Source organism: Lytechinus variegatus, chromosome 1, assembly GCF_018143015.1.
Source record: "Lytechinus variegatus isolate NC3 chromosome 1, Lvar_3.0, whole genome shotgun sequence".
Lineage (NCBI taxonomy): Eukaryota > Metazoa > Echinodermata > Echinoidea > Temnopleuroida > Toxopneustidae > Lytechinus > Lytechinus variegatus.
The window spans coordinates 91,720,936-91,745,123 of record NC_054740.1 but is presented as its reverse complement, the minus strand read 5'-3'; the positions used below and the strand labels follow the sequence as shown (position 1 = coordinate 91,745,123).

The 24,188-nt window shown below is 34.7% G+C and overlaps 1 protein-coding gene across 3 annotated transcripts in view; it reads left to right on the top strand.

Annotated features, from left to right (window-relative positions):
* LOC121428536 (alsin-like) overlaps window positions 1–23,573 on the top strand; it is a 46,431-nt gene extending 22,858 nt beyond the window's left edge. For 2 of the 3 annotated variants that reach the window (XM_041625238.1, XM_041625230.1), the window contains exons 7-28: window positions 291–462; window positions 1,243–1,498; window positions 2,106–2,265; window positions 2,669–2,800; window positions 3,390–3,518; window positions 4,177–4,230; window positions 6,473–6,543; window positions 6,958–7,129; window positions 8,006–8,112; window positions 9,814–9,879; window positions 10,496–10,594; window positions 12,405–12,675; window positions 12,988–13,065; window positions 13,427–13,551; window positions 13,998–14,168; window positions 15,934–16,039; window positions 16,900–17,057; window positions 17,860–18,021; window positions 18,558–18,737; window positions 19,717–19,762; window positions 21,371–21,579; window positions 22,447–23,573. In XM_041625238.1, coding sequence (XP_041481172.1) covers window positions 291–462; window positions 1,243–1,498; window positions 2,106–2,265; window positions 2,669–2,800; window positions 3,390–3,518; window positions 4,177–4,230; window positions 6,473–6,543; window positions 6,958–7,129; window positions 8,006–8,112; window positions 9,814–9,879; window positions 10,496–10,594; window positions 12,405–12,675; window positions 12,988–13,065; window positions 13,427–13,551; window positions 13,998–14,168; window positions 15,934–16,039; window positions 16,900–17,057; window positions 17,860–18,021; window positions 18,558–18,737; window positions 19,717–19,762; window positions 21,371–21,579; window positions 22,447–22,588 — 3,066 coding nt within the window. In that variant the 3' untranslated portion in view covers window positions 22,589–23,573. The remainder of the gene's footprint in view (window positions 1–290; window positions 463–1,242; window positions 1,499–2,105; window positions 2,266–2,668; window positions 2,801–3,389; window positions 3,519–4,176; window positions 4,231–6,472; window positions 6,544–6,957; window positions 7,130–8,005; window positions 8,113–9,813; window positions 9,880–10,495; window positions 10,595–12,404; window positions 12,676–12,987; window positions 13,066–13,426; window positions 13,552–13,997; window positions 14,169–15,933; window positions 16,040–16,899; window positions 17,058–17,859; window positions 18,022–18,557; window positions 18,738–19,716; window positions 19,763–21,370; window positions 21,580–22,446) is intronic. The other variant, XM_041625246.1, reaches the window with a different exon arrangement.
* Window positions 23,574–24,188: the final 615 nt, after the last annotated feature.

Here is a 24,188-nt window from a genome sequence, read left to right as displayed (position 1 = left end):
AAAAAGTTTAATCCATAAAGAAATATTCAGTTACTTTTATTTTAGCCAGTTTCCCGACCTCATGAATTCCTTGTAAAATTGCTAAATTCATCTTCTAAAACATGTTTATATTTCAAATCATCCACATCATAACAGCTTTAGGGTATAATATTGTAAGTGGAATAGTGATCAAAACCTTTAGAGAAGCTTTGAACATACCTTTAGATTGTTAATTGTTCCCTGTGATTATTATTTTTTTTATTCATCACATGAGCATGCAATATTTAACAAAATATAATTTTTTTTTCCAGAATGGTTGGTTACAGGCCGTTGCGGCTTCGGTTGACCAGTGTGCCTGTATAGCCGATAAGAGCAGTAACGGCTTTGTTGCAATCACCCATGAATTTTCAGCCACAGAGAGACTTCTTTACAGTCAACTTTCTTCCATCAAGTCATCTATCATCAAGACCTTACAAAGTTCAGGTAAGGTCCTTGTCCCCGTCTTACAAAAGTTGTGATTGATCCGATCAACCACAACTATGGAAAGCCGGCAACGTCAACATCTAAACTGCATGCTTGTTCAAAATATTTTCCATATATGATGCATATTTATACATTCATTATTTTCTTGAAAATTCAGTGTGCTTGTCCTTGTTTACAACAGACATTGTGCAAATTTCCCACATATTAGATATTATGACATTCATGGATTTCCATATAGCTGAGGTTGATTGGATCAATCACAACTCTTTTTGAGACAGGGCCCTGGTCTTCTGAACAATGCTACTTGTATGTTAAGGGACAAAGAGAACGGTAGATTTAACAGAATTCGTGTAAAGCCAATAATAAGATCGTGGTTGGCATTTCACACAGATTTAAGCATGACTAAAAGTTATACTAAGCTGAATATGCATACATTATATTATTTAAAGTGTAATCCCATTGATGTGTATGTGGTGTGGGAGCTTGAGCTGACCAATTAAATCAAGATGTAACTCGTAATAGTTTGATAGAAGTTCCTAATGTGCATTTCAAATGGGCTGAAAATCATATCGCACTTGAGATTTGATTTTCCTGATATTTCTGTAATGCACTCCAGGACAAAAATATAAAAGAATATGAAGAGCTAAAACATGGCATTTAATCAGAACTTTTTATTTGTTTTTTCTGTTACTACAAACAACCTGTGTATTAATCAAATGGTGTCATGATGAAGCCAGAATGTATGATTTTTAGGTTGATTTTATATATTTTTTTTTACAGAGGTTCAGAAGTCTGTTGAAGGAACTATCTACAGTGGACCTCTGAGGCTTATCCTAGATCTCTATGGATCAGTGTGTGGCCTTGTTGCACAGAACTGTCTACATCTGACAGGTCTCGTTCAGCGCAACAAAGACTTATGGGATGTAATGATGCTAAAGGAGATTGGTCGCTATATTCAGCTCTTCCAGGAGTACGCCAACGCTGTCTGTGATTTCATTACAATCACTGGATTCAACCACCTAGGAAAAATTGCCAAGTATGACACAAAAAAGACATTTTTATTTTATTCATTATTCATTCATTTATCAATTGTATATTGCATCCAAGAAAAAGTATAACCAAAAATTGTTGATGTTTTATCATAGGTCTATCACAAATGTCAATGTAATAGACAAATGACTCATCATTGTAAGGCTTAGAGTCTCCTATTTCATAAATTAGACAATTACTCATTCATGCATTAGTGATTAAAAACAATCGAAAGAAAGGATACCAAAAAATCATTTTGCTGATGGTATCTGAACTTAAAAAAGAAAGTCACATATATCATAACTTCATTATTTGCTCTTTAATCTGATACCTCGATCAAAGAAAATGATAAAGGAATATCAAAGTTCTATTTCTTAAGAAAAATACTTGTATTTTTAAAATCAATTGCACAGACAAAATACGTGTTTGTGACTTGTCTCCAGAATGCCTCAATCTAGTAATAATGGATAAGATTTCATTAATTTCTGGTGTCTGTGTGGTCTCACTGGTTTAGTATGTTTAGACCTATTATGTAATTGTGGTTTAATATCTTGGGCTAGACAAAATCAACTTTTAACAGCTTGCCCTAATTGCCCTTATTTTTCTCTTTCTAGTGATGCCTTGGCCAAACATGATGGTGTATTTACTGAAATATTGAATGAAGAGAAACCTACAGTATATGGAGCTCCTCTTAGGATGGCTATGAAGCTACCATTGGATAGAATCAAATCATATTCATATCTCCTTACCAAACTCAGAGATTACTATCCAGAGGTATGTTCCATTGATCTTGATCTATTGTAGTAAGTGTTTTATAAAAAGAGAATGGTGTTACTTTCTTACTCTATAGCAAATAGAAAGAAGGGGGAACAGTGACATTTTCTTAAGAGATAAAAATGAATCTGTTGTTGCATTGACATATCCTCAATACCTTGATGTCTTGCTGAACATATCTCCTAGTAGTAGAAGTATTTTAGGATAAAATTTTGTGCAGAAGAGCACAATATTTGTAAAGTATGAGAATACTAAGTCCTCAAATTGTTACATGTCACTTGCTCCCTTTTCGCTGTTGTTAGAAAGATTGTATTCCCATGTACAATCATTCACCAATTTTTTTGAAATATTCAAATTTGAATATAGATTTGAATATTAATTTAGATATCAATTTGTTTACCAGGATTCTGGCGAGTATAGTCTTCTTAATGAGAGTGGTGCATCATGGGAAGAATTGAAGAAGACGTTAGAGAAGAAGCAATCTGATGCTGATGACACAAGGACGTTCTGGGAGTCATGTCCTGCTAAACTAGCGGTAAGTCAAGAAAACTAACAGCAAACAAATGACAAAACCACATTTATACATGTAGATATCAGTTCTAGGGGCCTTTTCACAAAGCTTCTATAAAATTATACATGATTTAAAGAATACTTGGAATATAGAGGGCTAAATACAATGTCAAAAGTTTGGCTATATTTCTTAACAATCTTGACAAGTTGTGAAGAAATTCAATTTGCATTCAGAATGTGCATTAAGAATAATATCAAACCATGTAAATTACATTGTAACTGACTAGAAAATAATTCAGAAAATCTCTTTTTCTTTCCATAGACCAATCACTTGTATAGTCCTGCATAATGTTACAAACAGCTGTTTAAACATCATCCTAATTTTCTTTTATTTTTATATTTTTTCAGCAGGTGTTATATGTCTGTTATCTTGTTATCAACAAATCTATTTTGGCTAACACTTCCCATTATATCTTGTCCCTCAAAGTAAGATATAATTTCTACATATCAGTTAATTTGGATGGCATCCAGTTCTTCTTGAACATTTTTTTTTACCTGACACAGTCTGTTTTGTAAAATGTGTAATGATAAAAATATGTATGTTGTTGACCTAGGAATCCATCAAATCACCAGACAGACGTTTGATCCGTGATAGTCGAACCAAGCCCCTGCAGCTTGCCAATGCTAAACGACTCTCAACCCATTGGTTTCTTCTCTTCAATGATATATTTGTTCATGCATATGTGAGTAAAATTACACAAAGGCCTATCTCTAGGTGTTTTTTTTATGATAAACCATTGTGATTTGAAGGATTCATTTTTTTGTGATAGCTTTGTGCTCTTAAGAGAAATGAATGTCACCAGGATCATAATAAGAATGAAAGTATGGTGATGATGTAACAGGGAGATCAGTGTACATCACTGATGAAGTTATGCTGTATAAACAAGATGTAATAATGATGATGATGTTCTAGCTGTTGGTGGTGGTGGTGATGACGATGGTGATTATGATGTAATTTGACTTAACACTGATAAGATAAATTAATCTGAATATGATATTGGATTTGGAATCTGGTCATCAATCATATTATATCATTATTCAACATCTCTTTGCATTTGCAATAGAATTCATACTTTTTATATTAGTTGAGCTTAAGTTTGCTTTCAGTGTTTTTTTTTCTCCCTGTCTTTTGTATATATCAACTGTATTAAATCTATGTAGAAATGATATTATTTAACATTGGGTAAATGCATTATTTGTGTGGGAGGAGTGTTGTTTGTACACCTGTAATATCATGAGATTCTATACTTAACATCTTGAAATAATGATCATTATTTCCAAAATAGAATAAATTTGTTTCTATTTTTGCTACAAATTTAATTGAATAATTTAACATCAAAGGAGGACACAAAAGTTGCTCTGCCTCCCATTCAAAGAGCACCTGAGCCACAAAAGGTAGACTCATTCTTAAGGCTTTTTGTTGTGTTAATGAGTATCAAGTCTTGAACTCGTTGAGCTTGCTATGTTTTTTTGTGTAACCTTGATTAGTTGTATTTATTGTGAATGGCTGAAGTTGTAGCAGTTAGAAAATTGTATGCATGAAGTATTCTTAACTCAAAGCCAACAGATTTTATGAAGAAAGCAGTTAAGTATCAGCCAGTTTAGTCAGCTTGATAAATATCATAATTTAGCATCAAGTTCTCAGTCAGAGCCATGATCCATGTCCATTTTTTTTCTTTCATTGACAAAATTGTAAATATTCTTTTCTTTTTTGTTATTTACTAGCATTAAGTTCTGGTAGTGTTTTTTTGTGGAGAGTAGAATGTTTGAGTATCATTCCGCACATTAATGTTCATAAAGTACATGTTACGCACAATGACACTGCTTTTATATCATTTTGAGAGCCAATTCATAATCTTATATTTTCATACATGTACTGCACATTACATGCTCCTGAAGTGAGATGGTTAAAAAAATAACATCAGGTCCTTTCATTAGGACTTAATTTTGCTATGGCTCCTAAGCAAGTTAACCAAAAAGAATAGGTTTGTGATACCTTGGATGTTGTTAGTTGTAGACACAACTACTGGATAAATTCTTCTCGGTTCACTTGCTTAGGAGCCATAGCAAAATTAAGTCCTAATGAAAGGACCTGATGTTCATTCTCAGACAACTGAGGTTGACAACAGTTTTGCTAGGATGTAAAACTGTTGTCTCATAGAACCTTGCGATGACGCTTGGCACCACCCTTTCCAAGACCCTTTCCGAAAAGGATGCAAACAGGACACATAGAGACTTTCCATTTCCATTTCCATAAGTGTATGCTTAATGAAACTATAAATATCTCATAATTGTCCCTTACAATGTTCAGTTGATCATTATGCATCAAATAATTCTAAATGATCTAAATCATTCAAATTCTTTCCACAATTTCTAATGCTCTCAGGGTTCTGGATTGGTAATACCTCAATTCACTTTTTATGCAGTTTAGTATGCTTGTTGTAGGTATTGTTTTGATCAGGAATCGTAAGATGTATTCCTTGTATGAGCTTATATGAGCTTAGTTTATATGTAATGAAGACACAGAAGCTGCTTAAAAAATGCCTACCTGGGCCCTGTTGCATAAAACGTACTATTACGGTAACGTTACTGTCCATTGGTGCATGTAACTACCATGGTAACGCTGATCAACAGACAATAAAAATCAAGGATTCCATGAAAGTTACAATTGGAAGACAAAGTTACCGTAATAGTAGCTTTTCTGCAATGTGGACTAGATCCTTGAAGATTGATATTTTATGCAGCAGCAGGACATGTATAATATTCTAATTCATATACCACTGATATCTTCTCAGATTATTAACTCCCCCAAAGATTATTTTATTTAAAATCTATCAATCAATCAATCAATCAATCAATCAATCAATCAAAACTTGTTTTCATTCATTACTAGTGCTACATAATTCTGACTCCATAAGCAGCATATTTGAATCTTTGAATTGTAATATATAGTTTTTATTGGTGATTTAATTAAGATTTGATGAGAATCAACAATGAAAAGAAATAAAGCACCCTAAACAAAAGGAAGCTGATGTCCATTGTAAAATATTGAGCCATAGATCTATGATTTACATTGCTGATTATATTTTTAATTGTATTGCCTCTTGAAAGTCTATATATATTGGTATACAGTGTAAGCATGTGCTGCAGTAATTGTCTGTCTCTGTATTAAATGTGATAATATGTTTGCATGATATTGGTTTGAATTAATTTTACTATTAAATTTTGTGTAAATTCTATAATCTTTTATTGTGAATTAAAGCAAAGTTTTCTTGTAATAATGATAAATCCTTCTGCCCACAATTGCCAACAGTATTGCCCTAATTCTAAAGATATTGAAAATCATGCTAAACCAAGTAAGGGATGGTTTGGAAATTTTGTAAAATAACTTGAATGTTGTTTGGGACTGTTTTTATTTTAGTTTTTAATTAAATTTGTTCAAGTTTTATTTGGTTTAGTTCAGGTACTGATTTGTAAGAGTAAAGAAACAAAGTCTCCATACTGCAGTTTTGATAATGAAATTATAATTTAAAGCTATTGAATTTTGTAAAAATAGGATTTAATATGTTCATTGTTTTGACGATATGCGAGGAATAAATCAATTATTCATATATCTCTGATCTTCCTTTTGTTTCAGTTTTCCAACCATCAGATATTTAGTTTGGCCCTGGTATGGGCAGAACCTATTCCTGATACAGATCAAGTCATGTGAGTATTTAAATCTATCTATCTATCTATCTGTCTGTCTGTCTGTCTGTCTGTCTCTCTCTCTGTCTCTCTCTCTCTCTCTCTCTCGAAGACAAAATAGAGTATTGTGTAACTGTATCTTTCTGTCTGTGTATGTCTCTGTATCCCCCTTCTAGACACTTCTTACTGAAAAAAATACTTATGCGTACTCTCCTTCATATGTGGAATCTTGAAATTGGCTCATGTAGTTGAAGAAAGTTATTGTTCGAATTTGATTCAAGTCAATTCATTTTATTTCAACATTATCACACCATGAAACTCTCAGGTGTATAATACACAAACATTTAAAATAGGTCTTTCCCTTTCTAATAATATGTGTATATTGTTACCATAATTGTAGTATTTTTACATATCCTTCATATTTTCCATACGCAGTAATGCCATACAGCTGCATATGCCTGAGGAGACATTAGTATTACAAGCGCCCTCTCCTGTTGAGAAAGCCGAATGGTTGTGGTCTATCAATCAAGCCATTGATGCTATTCTTACAGCCAGTCAGAAGAGTCCTAGCCCTGATATCACACACAAAGATGGAGCCTTTCAGAAAGTAAGATATCACAGCATGAAACTCTCAGGTGTATAATACATAGAGCTCTTTTGAGGTAGAATTGTCTCCTGTAGGACCTTTCTTAATAGCTGAAATTCTATCATGATTGCATAGATTGCTCTCTCAAAAGATGATTGTTGAGAGTGCTTTCCTTAAGTCACATCGCTTGAAATTGTACTATTCATGTAAACGCCATGGTAATATGACTCTATCATAATCATGGTTTCCATGAAAGTTGTCATATTGACAAGTTACCATATGCAACATGATCCAGAATAACAATCTCACTGTAACAACCACCTTGATGTGAATATCTGTTTGTGAAAACAGTTTGTTAACTTCTTAATTATAAAAATAATAGCCAATTTTTATAAAGCGATTTTCCCAGAATGGCTCAAAGCACGTTACAGCATATTATTACCCCGGTCATTGGATTCATTTCAATCCCGCACAAAAAGTGCACAATTTCCACTCCCTGGAGAGCATTCCTTGCATTCATTGCAGCCTCATTATGGTGCTGGCAAAATCAAACATACAATATCTTTCGCATCCTACCGGGTACCCATTCAGCACCTGGGTCGAGAGTGGCAAAGTGTGGATTAACGCCTTGCCAAAGGATGCTAGACCATGGTGGGATTCGAACACAACCCTCTGTGTTCTCAAGGCAAGAGTCAGAACCACTACACCGCGGATTTTCCACGATATCTTATATTGCATGGCTACCTTTATACAATGGTTACTTTGCTATATTTCTGTGGATCTGGATAGATTTGCACCCCTTTATCAAAATATTTGCATAGTTTATTACAAACAGAAATTTTTGCAAAGTACCTCATGTGATTTTATTGAAGCAATCTTTACGTTAAATGTATTTAGGTACCACCTAAGCGAACAAGACAAGGACGACATGCATTCAGCTCAGCAGGAGTACACAAAGATGCTGTATATGAAGGCACTTGGCTGAATGGAAAATGCAATGGAAAGTAAGTTCAAGTTCCTTGATTGGTATAAATTATGGTTAGCTGTTCAATTTTGTTATAACTTCCAACATGTAGTTATGATGTGTGTACATTGTGGGAAACATGCAATGGACACAATTTGCTCCCTTATAATTTTATATGTGTTTATTTAATATCAGATAAAACTACTTCTCATTCATCTCAATCACTTAAGTAAAATACTTAATCATCAAACTTCATCATGAAGTCTGAGCCAATCCAGTCCTATGAATCTTCACTCCATATCTTTAAACATGGAAATTCTAAGATATGAGCATTTGTAATATTAGGGGAAAAGTGAAGAAAATGAATAATCTACAAAAACCAAGGAGAAATGGGAAAGATAAAAGCGTTTTTGTCTCACCTGCGAAGCAAGTGAGACTATAGGCGCCGCTTTTCCGACGGCGACGGCGGCGGCGGCGGCGTCAACATCAAATCTTAACCTGAGGTTAAGTTTTTGAAATGACATCATAACTTAGAAAGTAGATGGACCTAGTTAATAAAACTTGGCCATAAGGTTAATCAAGTATTACTGAACATCCTATTAGAGTTTCATGTCACATGACCAAGGTCAAAGGTCATTTAGGGTCAATGAACTTAGACCATGTTGGAGGAATCAACATCAAAATCTTAACCTGAGGTTAAGTTTTTGAAATGTCATCATAACTTAGAAAATATATGGACCTAGTTCATGAAACTTGGACATAAGGTTAATCAAGTATCAATGACCATCCTGCATGAGTTTCACGTCACATGACCAAGGTCAAAGGTCATTTAGGGTCAATGAACTTTGGACGAATTGGGGATATCTGTTGAATTCCCATCATAACTTTGAAAGTTTATGGATCTGATTCATGAAACTTGGACATAATAGTAATCAAGCATCACTGAACATTTTGTGCAAGTTTCAGGTCACATGACCAAGGTCAAAGGTCATTTAGGGTCAATGAACTTTGGCCGAATTGGGGATATCTGTTGAATTCCCATCATAACTTTGAAAGTTTATGGATCTGATTCATGAAACTTGGACATAATAGTAATCAAGCATCACTGAACATTTTGTGCAAGTTTCAGGTCTCATGATTAAGGTCAAAGGTCATTTAGGGTCAATGAACTTTGGCCGAATCGGGGATATCTGTTGAATTACCATCATAACTTTGAAAGTTTATTGGTCTAGTTCGTTAAACTTGGACATTAGAGTAATCAAGTATCACTGAACATCCTGTGCGTGTTTCAGGTCACATGTCCAAGGTCAAAGGTCAATGAACTTTAGCCGAATTGGGTGTATCTGTTGAATTACCATCATAACTTTGAAAGTTTATGGATCTGATTCATGAAACTTGTACATAAGAGTAATCAAGTATCACTGAACATCCTGTTCCAGTTTCAGGTCACATGATCAAGGTCAAAGGTCATGTAAGGTCAATGAACTTTGTCCATGTTGGGGTTTTTTGTTGAATAACCATCATATCTCTGTAAGTTTATTGGTCTAGTTCATAAAAAGAGGACATAAGAGTAACCATGTATCACTGAACATCTTGTGCGAGTCAGAGTAGTATGCAAAGTCAGCACTGCTGCTATATTGAACCGCGTGATGCAGGTGAGACGGCCAGAGGCATTCCACTTGTTTTAATATATATTTGCTTTTTTTAATATATATTTGCTTTTTTTAATGTTTTCTTCCAGGGGAACACTACGATGGCCAGATGGAAGGAAGTACACAGGCAGCTTTGTACAGGGTGTGCAACATGGGTAAGTAGATATGCCTCTTGAAAACAGGAACAAAATCATTTTAAATCATTTATTTAAGGAAGACAAAAATTTGTTTTAATGATCTTGGTTGGATAAGTGACAGGGCAGGGTGGGGGAGTTTATTAGAATTGATATCAATAACAGGTTCTTTTCATCCTTCGTGACATTGACAATATAATTTTCTCAAGGGATCACTAATTCATAGTCACAAATCTACAACCTACACATTTATCATTCCAGCATTTGCATTTACTGCAAAGAGGAAGAAAAGGAAAAGGGCAATATATAAAAAGTGATCACCCCTTGACTCTATTTCATGAACTACTCATGCCATGATAATTTGAGACATTGCCCCTGTCAATATGAAGCACAGAGTAAAGATTAATCATTTCAGGAAGGTCTTACATATAGGGATCAAATGTACATTCTTTTGGAATTAACCAAAACAAACACTGCAGTAAATTGTTCCCTGTTAATATCTTGTTCTAAATATCAATGCAGGTATGGGTTTTATTATGTAAAACACCCTATTGTGACTACTAAATTATTGTGTGTAATGGAGTATGCGAGAGATGCTTATAATATAATTGTGTTTTAATTTGTTTTACTTTACCAGTCATGGAGTACTTACAGTGCCTGGACCTGATCCTACCAGACAAGAAATCTTTGAAGGGCAGTGGCTTGAAGGAAAGATGCATGGAGTAGGCATTCTAAGGTATACTGTTTAACAACATGGTGAAGATCCTTGATCTTGTGTTGCTGGATAAGATCTAACAAAATGTAAAGACTAACTAAATCATTAGCAACATTTTGCAAGACATTTATCTACTGCTGGGCTATAGCGGAGATAAATCATTTTGAAGGGCATAGAGACATTGTATCATAATGTGATTTTTTGTCTCACCTGCATAGCAGAGTGAGACTATAGGCGCCGCTTTTCCGACGGCGGCGGCGGCGTCAACATCAAATCTTAACCTGAGGTTAAGTTTTTGAAATGACATCATAACTTAGAAAGTATATGGACCTAGTTCATGAAACTTGGCCAAAAGGTTAATCAAGTATTACTGAACATCCTATTAGAGTTTCATGTCACATGACCAAGGTCAAAGGTCATTTAGGGTCAATGAACTTTGGCCGAATTGGGGATATCTGTTGAATTCCCATCATAACTTTGAAAGTTTATGGATCTGATTCATGAAACTTGGACATAATAGTAACCAAGCATCACTGAACATTTTGTGCAAGTTTCAGGTCTCATGATTAAGGTCAAAGGTCATTTAGGGTCAATGAACTTTGGCCAAATCGGGGGTATCTGTTGAATTACCATCATAACTTTGAAAGTTTATTGGTCTAGTTCATTAAACTTGGACATTAGAGTAATCAAGTATCACTGAACATCCTGTGCGCGTTTCAGGTCACATGACCAAGGTCAAAGGTCAATGAACTTTGGCCGAATTGGGTGTATCTGTTGAATTACCATCATAACTTTGAAAGTTTATGGATCTGATTCATGAAACTTGGACATAATAGTAACCAAGCATCACTGAACATTTTGTGCAAGTTTCAGGTCTCATGATTAAGGTCAAAGGTCATTTAGGGTCAATGAACTTTGGCCAAATCGGGGTTATCTGTTGAATTACCATCATAACTTTGAAAGTTTATGGATCTGATTCATGAAACTTGTACATAAGAGTAATCAAGTATCACTGAACATCCTGTGCAAGTTTCAGGTCACATGATCAAGGTCAAAGGTCATGTAAGGTCAATGAACTTTGGCCATGTTGGAGTTTTTGTTGAATAACCATCATATCTCTGTAAGTTTATTGGTCTAGTTCATAAAAAGTGGACATAAGAGTAACCATGTATCACTAAACATCTTGTGCGAGTTAGAGTAGTTTTCAAAGTCAGCACTGCTGCTATATTGAACCGCGTGATGCAGGTGAGACGGCCAGAGGCATTCCACTTGTATTGTTATTAGGTTTCCCACTTTCAACTTTGTGTTTTGATAGATGCAAGTGCCACTGTAGTTTGCTCTTCATTAGGGATGCCATGCTTCCATTCCCTTCTATTACTCCCACTCCTCACCCCTCTCCCTTCTACCCTTTTCCCTCTTGCCATTGGAACACTTCCCAGGGAGGAGAAAGCTCACATTCTGTGTATGTTAGGGTGGTACAGACGACTATTCAGTGAATTTGTCTAGTGTAAAAAAGAACAGTGATATTTGTACTATAAGTGTACTGGTGTGTTTGAGAATTTAATGTTTAAATGATTTGTAGTGAAATTAAGATGATAATAACAAATTCTCTATGGCACTATATCAATCCATATATCATATAAATAACATTTACAAAAAATCCTCTTATTTAGCATAACTGTACAGATTGATATTCAGACATATAACACATTATGTTGGTAGTGTTATTAAACCTCGATCAAGTAATCATCAATCAAGTATGACAAGATATTATTTACTTTATATTTAAAAAATTACTGATCAATGACTTTTTGATCACTATTGATTGAAGGTATCAAAATGGAGATGTGTATGAAGGTGAATTCCAAGATGGTGTCAAGCATGGTCATGGAACTCTTCAAATTGGCAATGCAGCCGTTCATGACATCTACATAGGTAACTGGCGTCATGGAAAACGGCACGGGTATGGAGTGATTGATGACAATTCAAGAGGAGAAAAATACATGGGCCTGTGGCAGGATGATCATCGTCATGGAAACGGACTGGTCATAACGCTAAGTGGATTGTACTATGAGGCAGTATTTGCTCATAACAAAGTCAATGTGAGTTTGAAAAATTTTTTTGCCTTTCTTACTTCTGTTTTTCAGAAACAAATAAGATATATGGTTTTCTGTAATTCTTACAACAAGAAAGCATGTAAAGATTCATATTGCACTATTATGGTTTGAAGTAAATATTTCAAAACAAAATTCCATTTGGTTCAAGTGCTGAATATCAGATAAGTTTGTACAAAAGAATAACATGTGTTGCAACTAGATATTAACATGAACACCACTGTAATATACCAATGTTTTTTATCTTCAATATGGAGACTGCCTCATGTTTCAATGTGCCATTCTATCATTATTGAATAGGGTTCTGGTGTACTGGTCACTGAAGATGGTACTTGCTATGAAGGTGAGCTTGCTACAGGACCAACACTCAATGGAAAGGTAATACTCATATTTTCCTACTTGATAGATAACCCCCCCAAAAAATGTAACGAATTGCCTATATATATCATGATGCTAGAACTCAACGTCCATTGCTTCATTTTTAATGAAATTATTTTACAAATTAAGATTTCACTTCTTTTGTATGGAATTTTCATGTAGAGTACAATAAAGTATAGTCACATTGTGTAATGTATAAAACATTATGCTTTATATTAAGAAATGTAAGGTTTACCCTTATTTTCATAACAAATTCATAATTACTTTGTTTAAATTTTATTTGCATTTTAGAGGTAATTTGATTTGCATTTTAGAGGTATAAGAATAAACAGTTTATTTTCATTTCTGTTTGATATTTTAGGGTATCTTAACTCTTCCAAATGGAGATGTATTGGAAGGTACATTCAATGGTATCTGGGGAGATGGAGTGAAAATAAACGGTACCTTCAGCAAAAGCATGCTGGATCAACAAGTTAAAAGACCATGGTAAGTGTCTGTGCACAGATGTTGAGATTGAGAAAGGATTTTTGTCTAAAATACAAGTATTTAGAAAATGGATGTGAATTAGCCTGGTTCAAATTTTTGTCATGTTATCTTGATAAGAGTGTATTTCTGCATTGTTAACCATTTATATTTTCTCATTGCTTTTAATCATCTACCTTAGCACTTTGAAAAACTGTAAATGAGATTTTACCTGATTCCTTAAGAAATGTGAACAAATTAATATATGTGAATGAGTTTGAGTAAGAATTGGTCTATCTAAGATCTAACACCTAATGCAGGAATGATTATGATTATGATTGAAAGAACACTTATGTGTAAATATATGACATTATTATCAATTAAAGATATGTGAATTTCATTTTACAGTGCTAAAGCACATAATAAAAGATCTACCTGATGAACTATCATTGTTTTTCCATACTAATCAGTGCTATAGGGAAACATACTGTACCCCCTGATCAGAAATGGGAAGATATCTTTGGTCAGTGTAGGACACAGCTCGGGTTTGTAGACTCTACCCCTCCTGACTCTCATAAGGCTTGGGAAGCAGTCGCTGTAGCTCTCTCAAGTGGACAGAGACAGCAAGATACTAAGGAATGGTAAGCAAATGTCATTCACCTATTCATCTATTATGTAATTATTTACAATTTGATTACAAATTGGACGTGAAACTGTTCTCTGTTTCAATCAAAGTAAGTCCAGGTGAATATATATATTTTTTTCCATCGTAATTTGACTTTCCCTGGATGAATCGAACCTTACATCAGTTTATCAATTTGATTACAATTTTGCTGACTTCAAAACTTTTCAATCTATTGCCCGATGTCTTTGGAAAATTTCCCTCCAACTCTACAAAACATTATCTCACTTGACCTATTCAGATAGCTTCTGATCACACAATTATATGATTATAAATCTTAATTTGCTTTAAGCTTCAATCAGTGCTTTATTTTCTCTGTGGAAAGGTGCTTGATAAATCCAATTAGTTTATTATCATTACAAATATAGGAGTAATTAGTCTTATATGAAAATATTTTGTGCTGTTGTACAGGAAGGATTAATCAAGTTAAATATTTTCTTTATGGAAGCTATTTCCCTTCTGTTCATTCCAAATTATCTTTTGTATTGAACGCAATGGTCATTTACTGAGTGATATTTTCAACTAATCAAGGCTATAAAAAAATGGGGGTTAAATGCCCTGAACACCATGTATTTCTTTGCTGCTTTTTCATATAAAGGCAATTCAACAAATCCCTTTTGGGAACAGGTCTAGTGATTTTTTTTATAAGGATGAAAAACCTTTTGAATATGCTGAAAAAAATCTAACTCAAAAGATATTGAGAAGACTTGAAAATGCTGCTGTGTTTTACAGAGATGCCAACCCTCCCGATTTCATCGGGAGGCTCCCGAAAATTCATCCCAACTCCCGCCTTTAGGATTACCATCCTTATCCTCCCGAAATTACAATTTTTTGCATTGATCAAATTGGATTGAAAGTAATGTATCGTCTGCTACATTTAGCATGTAGTAACTCCATTACGTTCGCTGCTACTAAATTCTGTGTGAAAGGCAGACAAATACGGAGCAGCGAAAAGCTGGTGCATGTGATATGCCCAACGGGAATCCACTGTGCACCAGGCCGGTAGGCCCGGCTAGGCTAGCTTCACCAGGCATGTGCCCATGCGACTGCTGGATTTGTCAAGTCGTGTGGTGCGGTGGAATATCCATGCGAGATTTCGGCATATTGATGGGTTGATATCGACACGAAATGGCAGAAAATCAACAAAAGAAGACCAAGAAATGGTCTCAGAAGTATAAGACTGAATACAGTCTCCAGTACCCGTGTATTCGGAAGTCGGAAAGAGGAATTTACCATGCATTTTGCACAGTTTGCAGCGTGGACATTTCAGGGAATATGGACATTGCGAAGACGATTTCTTCCAGCTTTAACCCTTGATAGGGACCAGCGAGGAGGAAGACGTTATCTGCGCTGAGCTTTTCTATACTGGATTATTATAATTCCTCCCTATTATTATTGTTGAACAGGTACTTTTCCTCTATTGTCCCCTCATTTTTTTAAATTTTTTTTTCTTTAATTTTTATGTTAAAAAAGTGGGAACAATGTTATTTTAAAAACATGTGAAATGCTCCAAAATAAGGGTCAGATTGTACCAGAGAGCATCTAGAAACCCTGGACCCCGGCCGCAAGGGTTGAGCGCTCAGCGCTCGAGATGTGCGCTACGCACACATAATTTGATGTCGGTTGCAAATCCGACATAATTCTGATTTCCAAAAGTTGGCATCTCTGGTTTTATGCCAGTCATATTTTTGTTAAGAATCATGCATCTACATTTTTGTGATTAGTTTGGACAGGAGGATATCACTAGATGGTCTGGAGAGGATACCAACCCATAACAGAGGAAAGATTACACAAGATGATTATACATCCATTCAAGACTACCTAGACAAGGTATTAACCTAAAATTATCAAAGAAATATCTGTTTCATAAAAAGAAAATGTTGTAGGATCCTTCTTAGCCTTACACGTATTTTTTTTTTTTTTTAACTTGCGAAGGCTTGATAGCTCAGTTGGTAAAATGGGGGTTTGGATTCCGGTGACCATTCCCACTTGATGTGCAAGGCCCTTTGGTAAGGCATTAATTGTCATTGCCAGGTCCCTCAGAGAAGACTTTAAGCCATCATTCCTCTGGTTGCTTTCTTTTTTAGCAATCGGGTAAAAAACCCATTACCAATACTTATATATCCATTGATCCCTAATTTCTTAATTTTCATAAAATTAACACATGGACAGCAAAACTTCACCTCAGACAATTGATTGATATTGAGATATATAACGCAGGCCTGGTATAACGCAATGTAAAAGATATTAACACACACACATACACTGCCCCTTATTTTGTTTTGCTCTGTAGGAAGTGGTTTATTATTGAAATATAATCTTCCTTAAAAAAATATTTAACTGGCAAGGTGACAAATTCATATACTCAGATGAATGAACAAATGTGGATGCCACGATTGTTTCCCTCTGAAATGTGGCTAAGCCTTAATTATTATTTCCTTTCAGATTGAAATCTTGGACCTAGGGCATCACTTGAAGGCTTACCTTGTCATTAGAATCATTCAAAAGTGATTTTTCCCATTCGTATTTTATCTCGAAGGTAAATCATGACCCCTATTCTTCTCACTTTAGAAATGATTTGATTATACCTAACTAAGTTATACACAAATTTCTCTATTCCTTGTTGGCTTGCATCTAAATTATATGCCTTAAATGCAGTTTGGTAAACAAATGTTTTCTTTCCATGACAGGCCTTTGACCATCCACTGCATCCATTGGGTAGATTAGTTGATAATCTAGTCAATGTCTACCGTGCAACTTATATAGGTGTAGGTGCTCATCATTGGTTACTCCCTTACGCTGTCACTGAGATTCATTCCTACGTCAAGAGACTCTACAATCTCTTAAGGTCAGTTCAAATAGTATCATGGTGGGGGGGGTCACAAAACAGAAGATTCTCTAGTGTGACTTTAAGAGTCATGATTTTATGATAAAGTGCACATGATATATAATATATGATATTATACTGTATGATATATAATGTGCAATTTTATTATTACACAGTGTGTGTCCACGTAGCATGATTTGACTAGTGAGATGGTGTCTTCTCTACCACACGCAACTGGGAATTCTGCACCTCTATGTGAAAATTCCACCAGAATGTAGCGTCACATTCAGAGGCCCAATTTATTTAACTTGTTATTAATGACAAATTCAATAGAATTTTAGTTTGACTGATCAAATTGCACAATTTGATTAGCTGAAAACAGTAGTTTATATCACCTTGCAATTGATAACATGTTTGGTGACACAGGTTCTGCTGGAAATGTACTGAATGAATTACTAGTCAGAATTAAACAGTGGAAATACCACTTGTTGTTCATAAACATGATGGTAATTTTTTTTAAATCAATCTGTCCATATACATAGCAGCAAACTACATACTATACAGCACTTGTTTAAAAAACATAACTCCTATAAGTTTATAGAAAACCATTAGAATATAGTCAAAAGTCGAATATAGTCAAATATAGTCAAAAGAATTTATTTAGACAATTTTCCATGGAATTTGAAAAAAAAAACAGATCTGTCTTTTCTAAAGTTTGGTGTTGATTTATTCTATTTCTTGAGAATGGTGCTTCTGGAAGACTCTTGAAAACTCTTTGAATTCATAAACACTCTTGTTAATTTGTTTGCTTGAATTGTTACAGAGTTTTGTTTCCTGACTTACCAAGCGAAGAGCCAAGAGTGAAGACCCCTGTGATGGAACAGACCCCTTCCTTTCATTATTATTATGACTATGGTGATACACAATCAACACAATCACAGAATACATACTATAGTAATGCCAAGGAGAAAGACAAGGATGACATGTAAGTTAGTAGATGGGACTGAGTATGTAAATGGGCTGTGAGATTTCCAGGGATGTCGTCAAGGCCGGCCCTGAGACCACATTTTGCCGGCCTTGGCCTCTTTCTGAGTCACATGTACAAAGTCTATGGGAGAAGGTTGCCTCCAACGGCTTTATGACTCAGAAGTGTCGGCCTGGACTACATCATATATTGTGATATTGAGTTTAGTAGTATTATATGAAATATGAAATATCAATACATTAAGGCACTGAAACTCATCTTGTGTTTTTTATAAATCATTGAAGAATGGTCATAAAATCTAGATACTTTTCTCAATTTCTTACAGATGTGAATGAATCACAACACACATGAAATTATGTGGTAAAACTGGGTACACTGGGTGTTCCTAAGAGCGGTTAAGAGATTTAGTATGTGTTATGTGTGGGACTGTTCACTAACCACAGTAGTATTTTGCTTGCTGGTACTTCTTAGATCATATTGATATATTTCATCTTTATACTCTAACCAACAAAATATGATTGTTTGATGAATTTCAGATCACACCAGATAACAAGCGAGGGCCTCCTTCATCCAACCCTGTTACCACGTCTCTACCCTGTTATCTTCACTCTGTATGCTCTTCGTAATGAGAAGGAAGATGAGAACTACCGATACAGACTGACTAGACTGAACAAACAATCTGATCTTGGTCTTATGGCTTATCTCGGTGTAGATCAGTAAGTGTTATAATATCTATTCAATGTTTCTTTAATCTTCTATTATTATTTTCTTATATTTCTAATGGGGTTTTGCAAGTCAATTTCGGTCCCTAAATCAGTCATATGTCTTGCAGGTAATTGCAAATTAGTGATTGATTGCAAATTTGCTCCTTGAAACAAGATGTTTAATAAGATTTTCTACAGCTAACGTTGATCTATCAGTCGTAAAATTGCAACAGAATATTTGCAATTGATCACAAATATTTTCTTGCAACACCCCCTTAAAATATTTGTATAAAAATACCTCTATATAATTTCATTTTTTAGAAATCTTTCAATTAATAGCATCAAAAGTTTTTACATAGTTAAAACAAGATATCCATACAAGATCGTGGATGAGGTTTTTTTTTTTACATTTTGATATCTCTGAAAACTAAATTACTCTCCATCAAAATCTGAGGATCTATAGAGCAGAGCAGGGAGTCAGGTAGTTACCTCAATAAAACTCTTCTTCATCTGCTTTATTTACTGCATGGTTGTTTTTTTCAGTGGCTTTCTTGATTCCCCATTGTTTTCTCTATATATCTACCACAAACACTAGAAAAGACAGGATTCTAGCTAAGATCCGTGTTTAAATCAGATGGTGCCTCTTTCATTTCAAAATAAATCAATCATGTAGACAAACCAATTATCATTTCAAAGTTTTATCTGCATTTTCTAACACAGGGTTAAGAAGAAATGTAAACTTGTTATTTGTAATATATTTGAATTTGAATTTATTTAACATATTTCACAAATGAACATAATACAAAAACAATGTAACATCAGCTGATTCAACATGATCTGATCAGATATGGCACCATTCATCTAAATTAGATAATACAGCATTTTGAATCAAAGAAAATTTGACATATGTTGAAATATCAGGGAGCCTGCCTACTAAGCATATTTCAGATATATACACCATATCTTATACTATCCTTATATTCCCTTACAGAAAATTCTGGAATGTAGATGAGACCACACTTGCTAACCCTGGAAAGGTATAGTCATTCATAGTATGATGTTTAGAATTTATTTGTTTGTGTTGCTGTTTACATAAAGTATGTATTATAGAAGAATAGTTATATATAATCCCTATGTTGGAATAACCATGAAATATACCAGCAAAAATGGATGCATTTTATCTAACATTTTAAAAGGACAAACTTCACATAGTGGTTTGCATTCAATTTAAACTCCACTACATGTATATATTACTGCATGTAAGGACACCTCAATGTGGTGGCAGTAGATCAAACCAAGCCAATTTCATAAGCAGTATAGGCATACTTAAGCATGTATTCTGTACTCCCAAGTGTACAGAATTGATTGATGAACACTGACTCACAAGTGGTAATTGAATTTCATAAATGTAAAATTAGATTCAATTAAAATGATTGCAATCGGGTTGCATATTAGAGTATACATGTATATTCTTTTGGAAAGGGTAATCAGAATTTGATGACTTGTATTTACCACTTTGATATCAGTCTGTTGCCCCTCTTATATCTTTAACATAAATGTTCAAACTGCTTCTGAATGAGGAAACATCATTGATCAATCTTTCTCTTTAGTCTACAGGGACTTAGTTTACTTAAAAGTCAATCTCTTTGATTAATCCCCTTGTATACAGAATGAATAGCTTACATTTTAGATTCTGATGTTAATGAAACCATCATGTGATCAAACACAATAGGGATTTAGCTCCTCATTGAGTCCTACTCATTTGAAGTGAGTGGGTCTCTATAGAAAGTTCAACATCCTGTTTGGAATAGCTTCCTATGTCTTTGTATTTGATGTATAATGGGACATGTGATAGTGAAATGAGGGAAACATGTATAACATATTATTGCAGAACCATGCTGGGTAGATGTGAAATTAATCAAGGTTAATATATTGTAGTGTGGAGTGTGTGTGTGGTTTTTTTTTTGGGGGGGTAGCTTTTCCCGGTTTTTTTTTTCAGAATAAAACAAGTTCAAGTGGTATGCTGCCGTACTTTGGCAAAAGGAAGCAAAATGGTACAAAAGTACCATTTTTTGTAAATGAGCAATGTGTGTTCGTCATTTACATACATTGTAGGCATCAATGCAATTTAACAGTATATTTTCTTCAATATCTTTCCTTAGAACGATCATTTCTTCCCCAAATTTTGCCTGAACATGGAACATACAAAGGTTGTTTCAGAAACAACAATAACTCAAATTTCACTGATGTGTCACTTCATTTTGCCAAAGTTTGGCAGTGTGGATATCATGTCAGATCCTAAAAGAACCCAAAAGTGGAAAAAGATAAGAGATAGTGGAAAGGTTTGCCCAAATATCAAGGACCTTTATCTCTCTTTTTGTATTTATTATTCTGCCATGTTAACGAAATCAAAGTTGGCTTTATTTGTACTCATTGGAGTGACAATCTGATAGATTTAGGTGTTAAAAGGTCAGAGATCACTTAGGTAATTATTGGAACATATTAGAAGTTGTGTAATATTATTTCAATTTAGCAATGGCAAAGGCAGATTTTTGTCTAAATGCAGTCAAGAAACCATCTTGTTTTGATTATGTATAAAATTCATTAAATCAAGCTCATTAATCTTTCCCTTTTCATGGTGTCAGCTGAAAGAGACAAAGGATGCATCCTTCTTGGAAGCCATTGACAGTCTCCAGAACATCAGTACAACCTTCTGTCCCATTGATAAGCTTCACGTTATAGAAGCATCATTTGAAGGAATCAATAATGTTGTCAACTCACAACATTCTGAAGGACACGTATGGTCTATGGATGATCTATTCCCTGTGTTCCAGTATGTCGTCGTCAGAGCAAGGTAATATACCCCATGACCAATGGCTTTAGGAAAAGACTTATTCAGACAGGATGTGACAAAGCTCAACAATACTATTGAAAGTGCTCCAATATGATGAGAAAAATCACATTAGTTTTGCTAATCGATGTGTGCATTATGATGCTTCAAGTCTCAAGAAGTTACAAATTTGCATTAAAGAATTAGTGACAAAAATATGATTCCATGATGAAGTTTCTTATGTAGTTGTTATGATTTCATTACTAAATCATGAGTCATTTGAATGATAATTGTATTGATGGCTTTTGTTTCATTCAACTCTGAATAGAAACTTTTGCATATACTTGTTCTCACTTGTGCTAAACTTTTTTGAAGATTTGATTGGTAAGCCATTTTTACCCGTCGAGTGCCAAAATGAATCTCTTGCCTCTTGTCTTCAGACTTACCCGTTATATCCCATAGACTTTGTATTAAAAAGTATGACTGAGCTTTGATGCCCCTGATTGAAAGAGCCTTAAGTAATAATAATGATAATCATAATAGTGACCTCATTCCAATATGTATAGATTTATTTACTACAGGGATTAATCTCCTCATTTCGACACTCTGTTAAATTGGGGCTTCAACAGTTCATAGAGTTTCTCAGCATCGACATGTCTGTCATATAGTTACCATATCACAAGTCAAAGATCATCGCTTCTCAGCCATCAGTCCACTAGTGACTGCCTGTGAATGCAAGCTTGTCAGTGCTAACAGCCTTTATGCAGCAATGCCCTGCTGATTACTAGATTCTGTTAGCTGAGCTTTGAAAGTTTGTGTTTTATTCTCTGACTTCCATTTTCTTTGGAAAAATAACTAATAAACCCATTTCTCTTTTTTGTATTTATCCAGGATCCCTCATCTAGGTTCTGAGATCCAGTTTATTGATGATATGATGGACCCTAACCTGACCCATGGTAAGCTAGGTATCATGTTTACTACACTCAAGGCTTGTTATATGCATACTAAGAATGACAACCTCAAGGCATTATAGATTGGTATCCAACCTCTCTCAACATCAGCCATTATTAGTTTTCTTCAAGTGGACATAATCATCGAGGATTCCTAAACATTGAGGATTACACTAACCGCTAAATTATGATGATCATTTAAAGGACACATGACCCCCAGAGCAATTCATGTATGCCCATTTGTAAGTGAATCATGGGAAAGATGTTGCTATAATTATTGAGTATCTCTGATTAGTGATTCAGCATGACTCTAATGTATGAGTGGCAAATACTGGTGAATCTTAAGGTCTACTTTAGACTAACCTTAAAGATGGCTGTTAAACTATGAAGTCTGTTCACCTAGCCCTAAGATAACTTGAAATGTTCCAAATAATCTTTAGAGTTAGTCAGATTGTGAAACTAGATATGGAATACATTGAGCAATGTCCATTTCTAGATGTTCATTAATGGTTTTCTGCCATTGTCTGTGAAGTTAGTCAGATGAAGCCAACCTATATATTAGCATACACTCATAGGTACTCCTTCATTGTACAGCTGCCATTCTTTCAGTTCTGCTCTTGTCAAGTCCTAAAGGTATTGGTAATTGAAATGAATGCCTCTTTAGGAATCCAATAAGAGGTAAAAGATGAAAATTGGAGATTATAGGATTTGATTTATTGAGTGATAAATGGATCAAATTCTTTGGGAAAAATGTCAGAATAACTAGTGAGAACTTGGGTGTGTGTGTGCTTGTGTGGGAGAGAAAAAGTGAAGGTGGGGGGGGGGCAATATAAAGTTGAATGAAAGAATATATGATTGAGCCAAAGAGTAGTTGAAATGAAAGGAACAATATTAGTATCAAAGATATGTATAAATCCTTTTTCTTTGTATGACATGTCATGGATGGTGGACTTAGAAATATTTACATGACCAAAGTATGTATATCCTAAATGAATCATTGCATTTTAAACTTATATTAGTACTGAGAACAATTCTGATAAGATACTATATCAATCATATAAGGGCTATCGCATTGTTGTCTGTGTCAAAATTTGATGGTTTGAAGGGAAAGTGCTCTGACGAAATTCAAACGAAACTTTGTGGCTAAATGTGACTTGAGACCTTTACGATAACTAATGTGAGTAACAAGCATGTGTATGTTATTGCTATGGTTAATCAGTCTGCTTCTCTATGATAATGGGTCCATTTATATATCACAGCTCTTCATACTCTATTGAGTTTATGTAACAAATTGATGATGAAGTGCTAAATAGATGAAGAATCATAAGATAGATAATAATAATAATAATAGCCAAGTTTTATAAAGCGCTTTTCCCAGAGTGGCCCAAAGCGCGTTACAGCATATTATTACCCCGGTCATTGGATTCATTTCAATCAAGCTCGAAACGTGCACAATTTCCACTCCCTGGGGAGCATTCCTTGCATTCATCGCAGCCACATTATGGCGCTGGCAAAATCAAACATACAATATCTCGCATCCTACCGGGTACCCATTTAGCACCTAGGTGGTTTTATGTCTTGGAGTTTGATAAGATCAATCACAGGACTCTGTATTAAAAGGCCACAGCACACCTTAACAAGTGTTCACGATCCGATTTTGGAACAAATCGCATTTTGCTCATT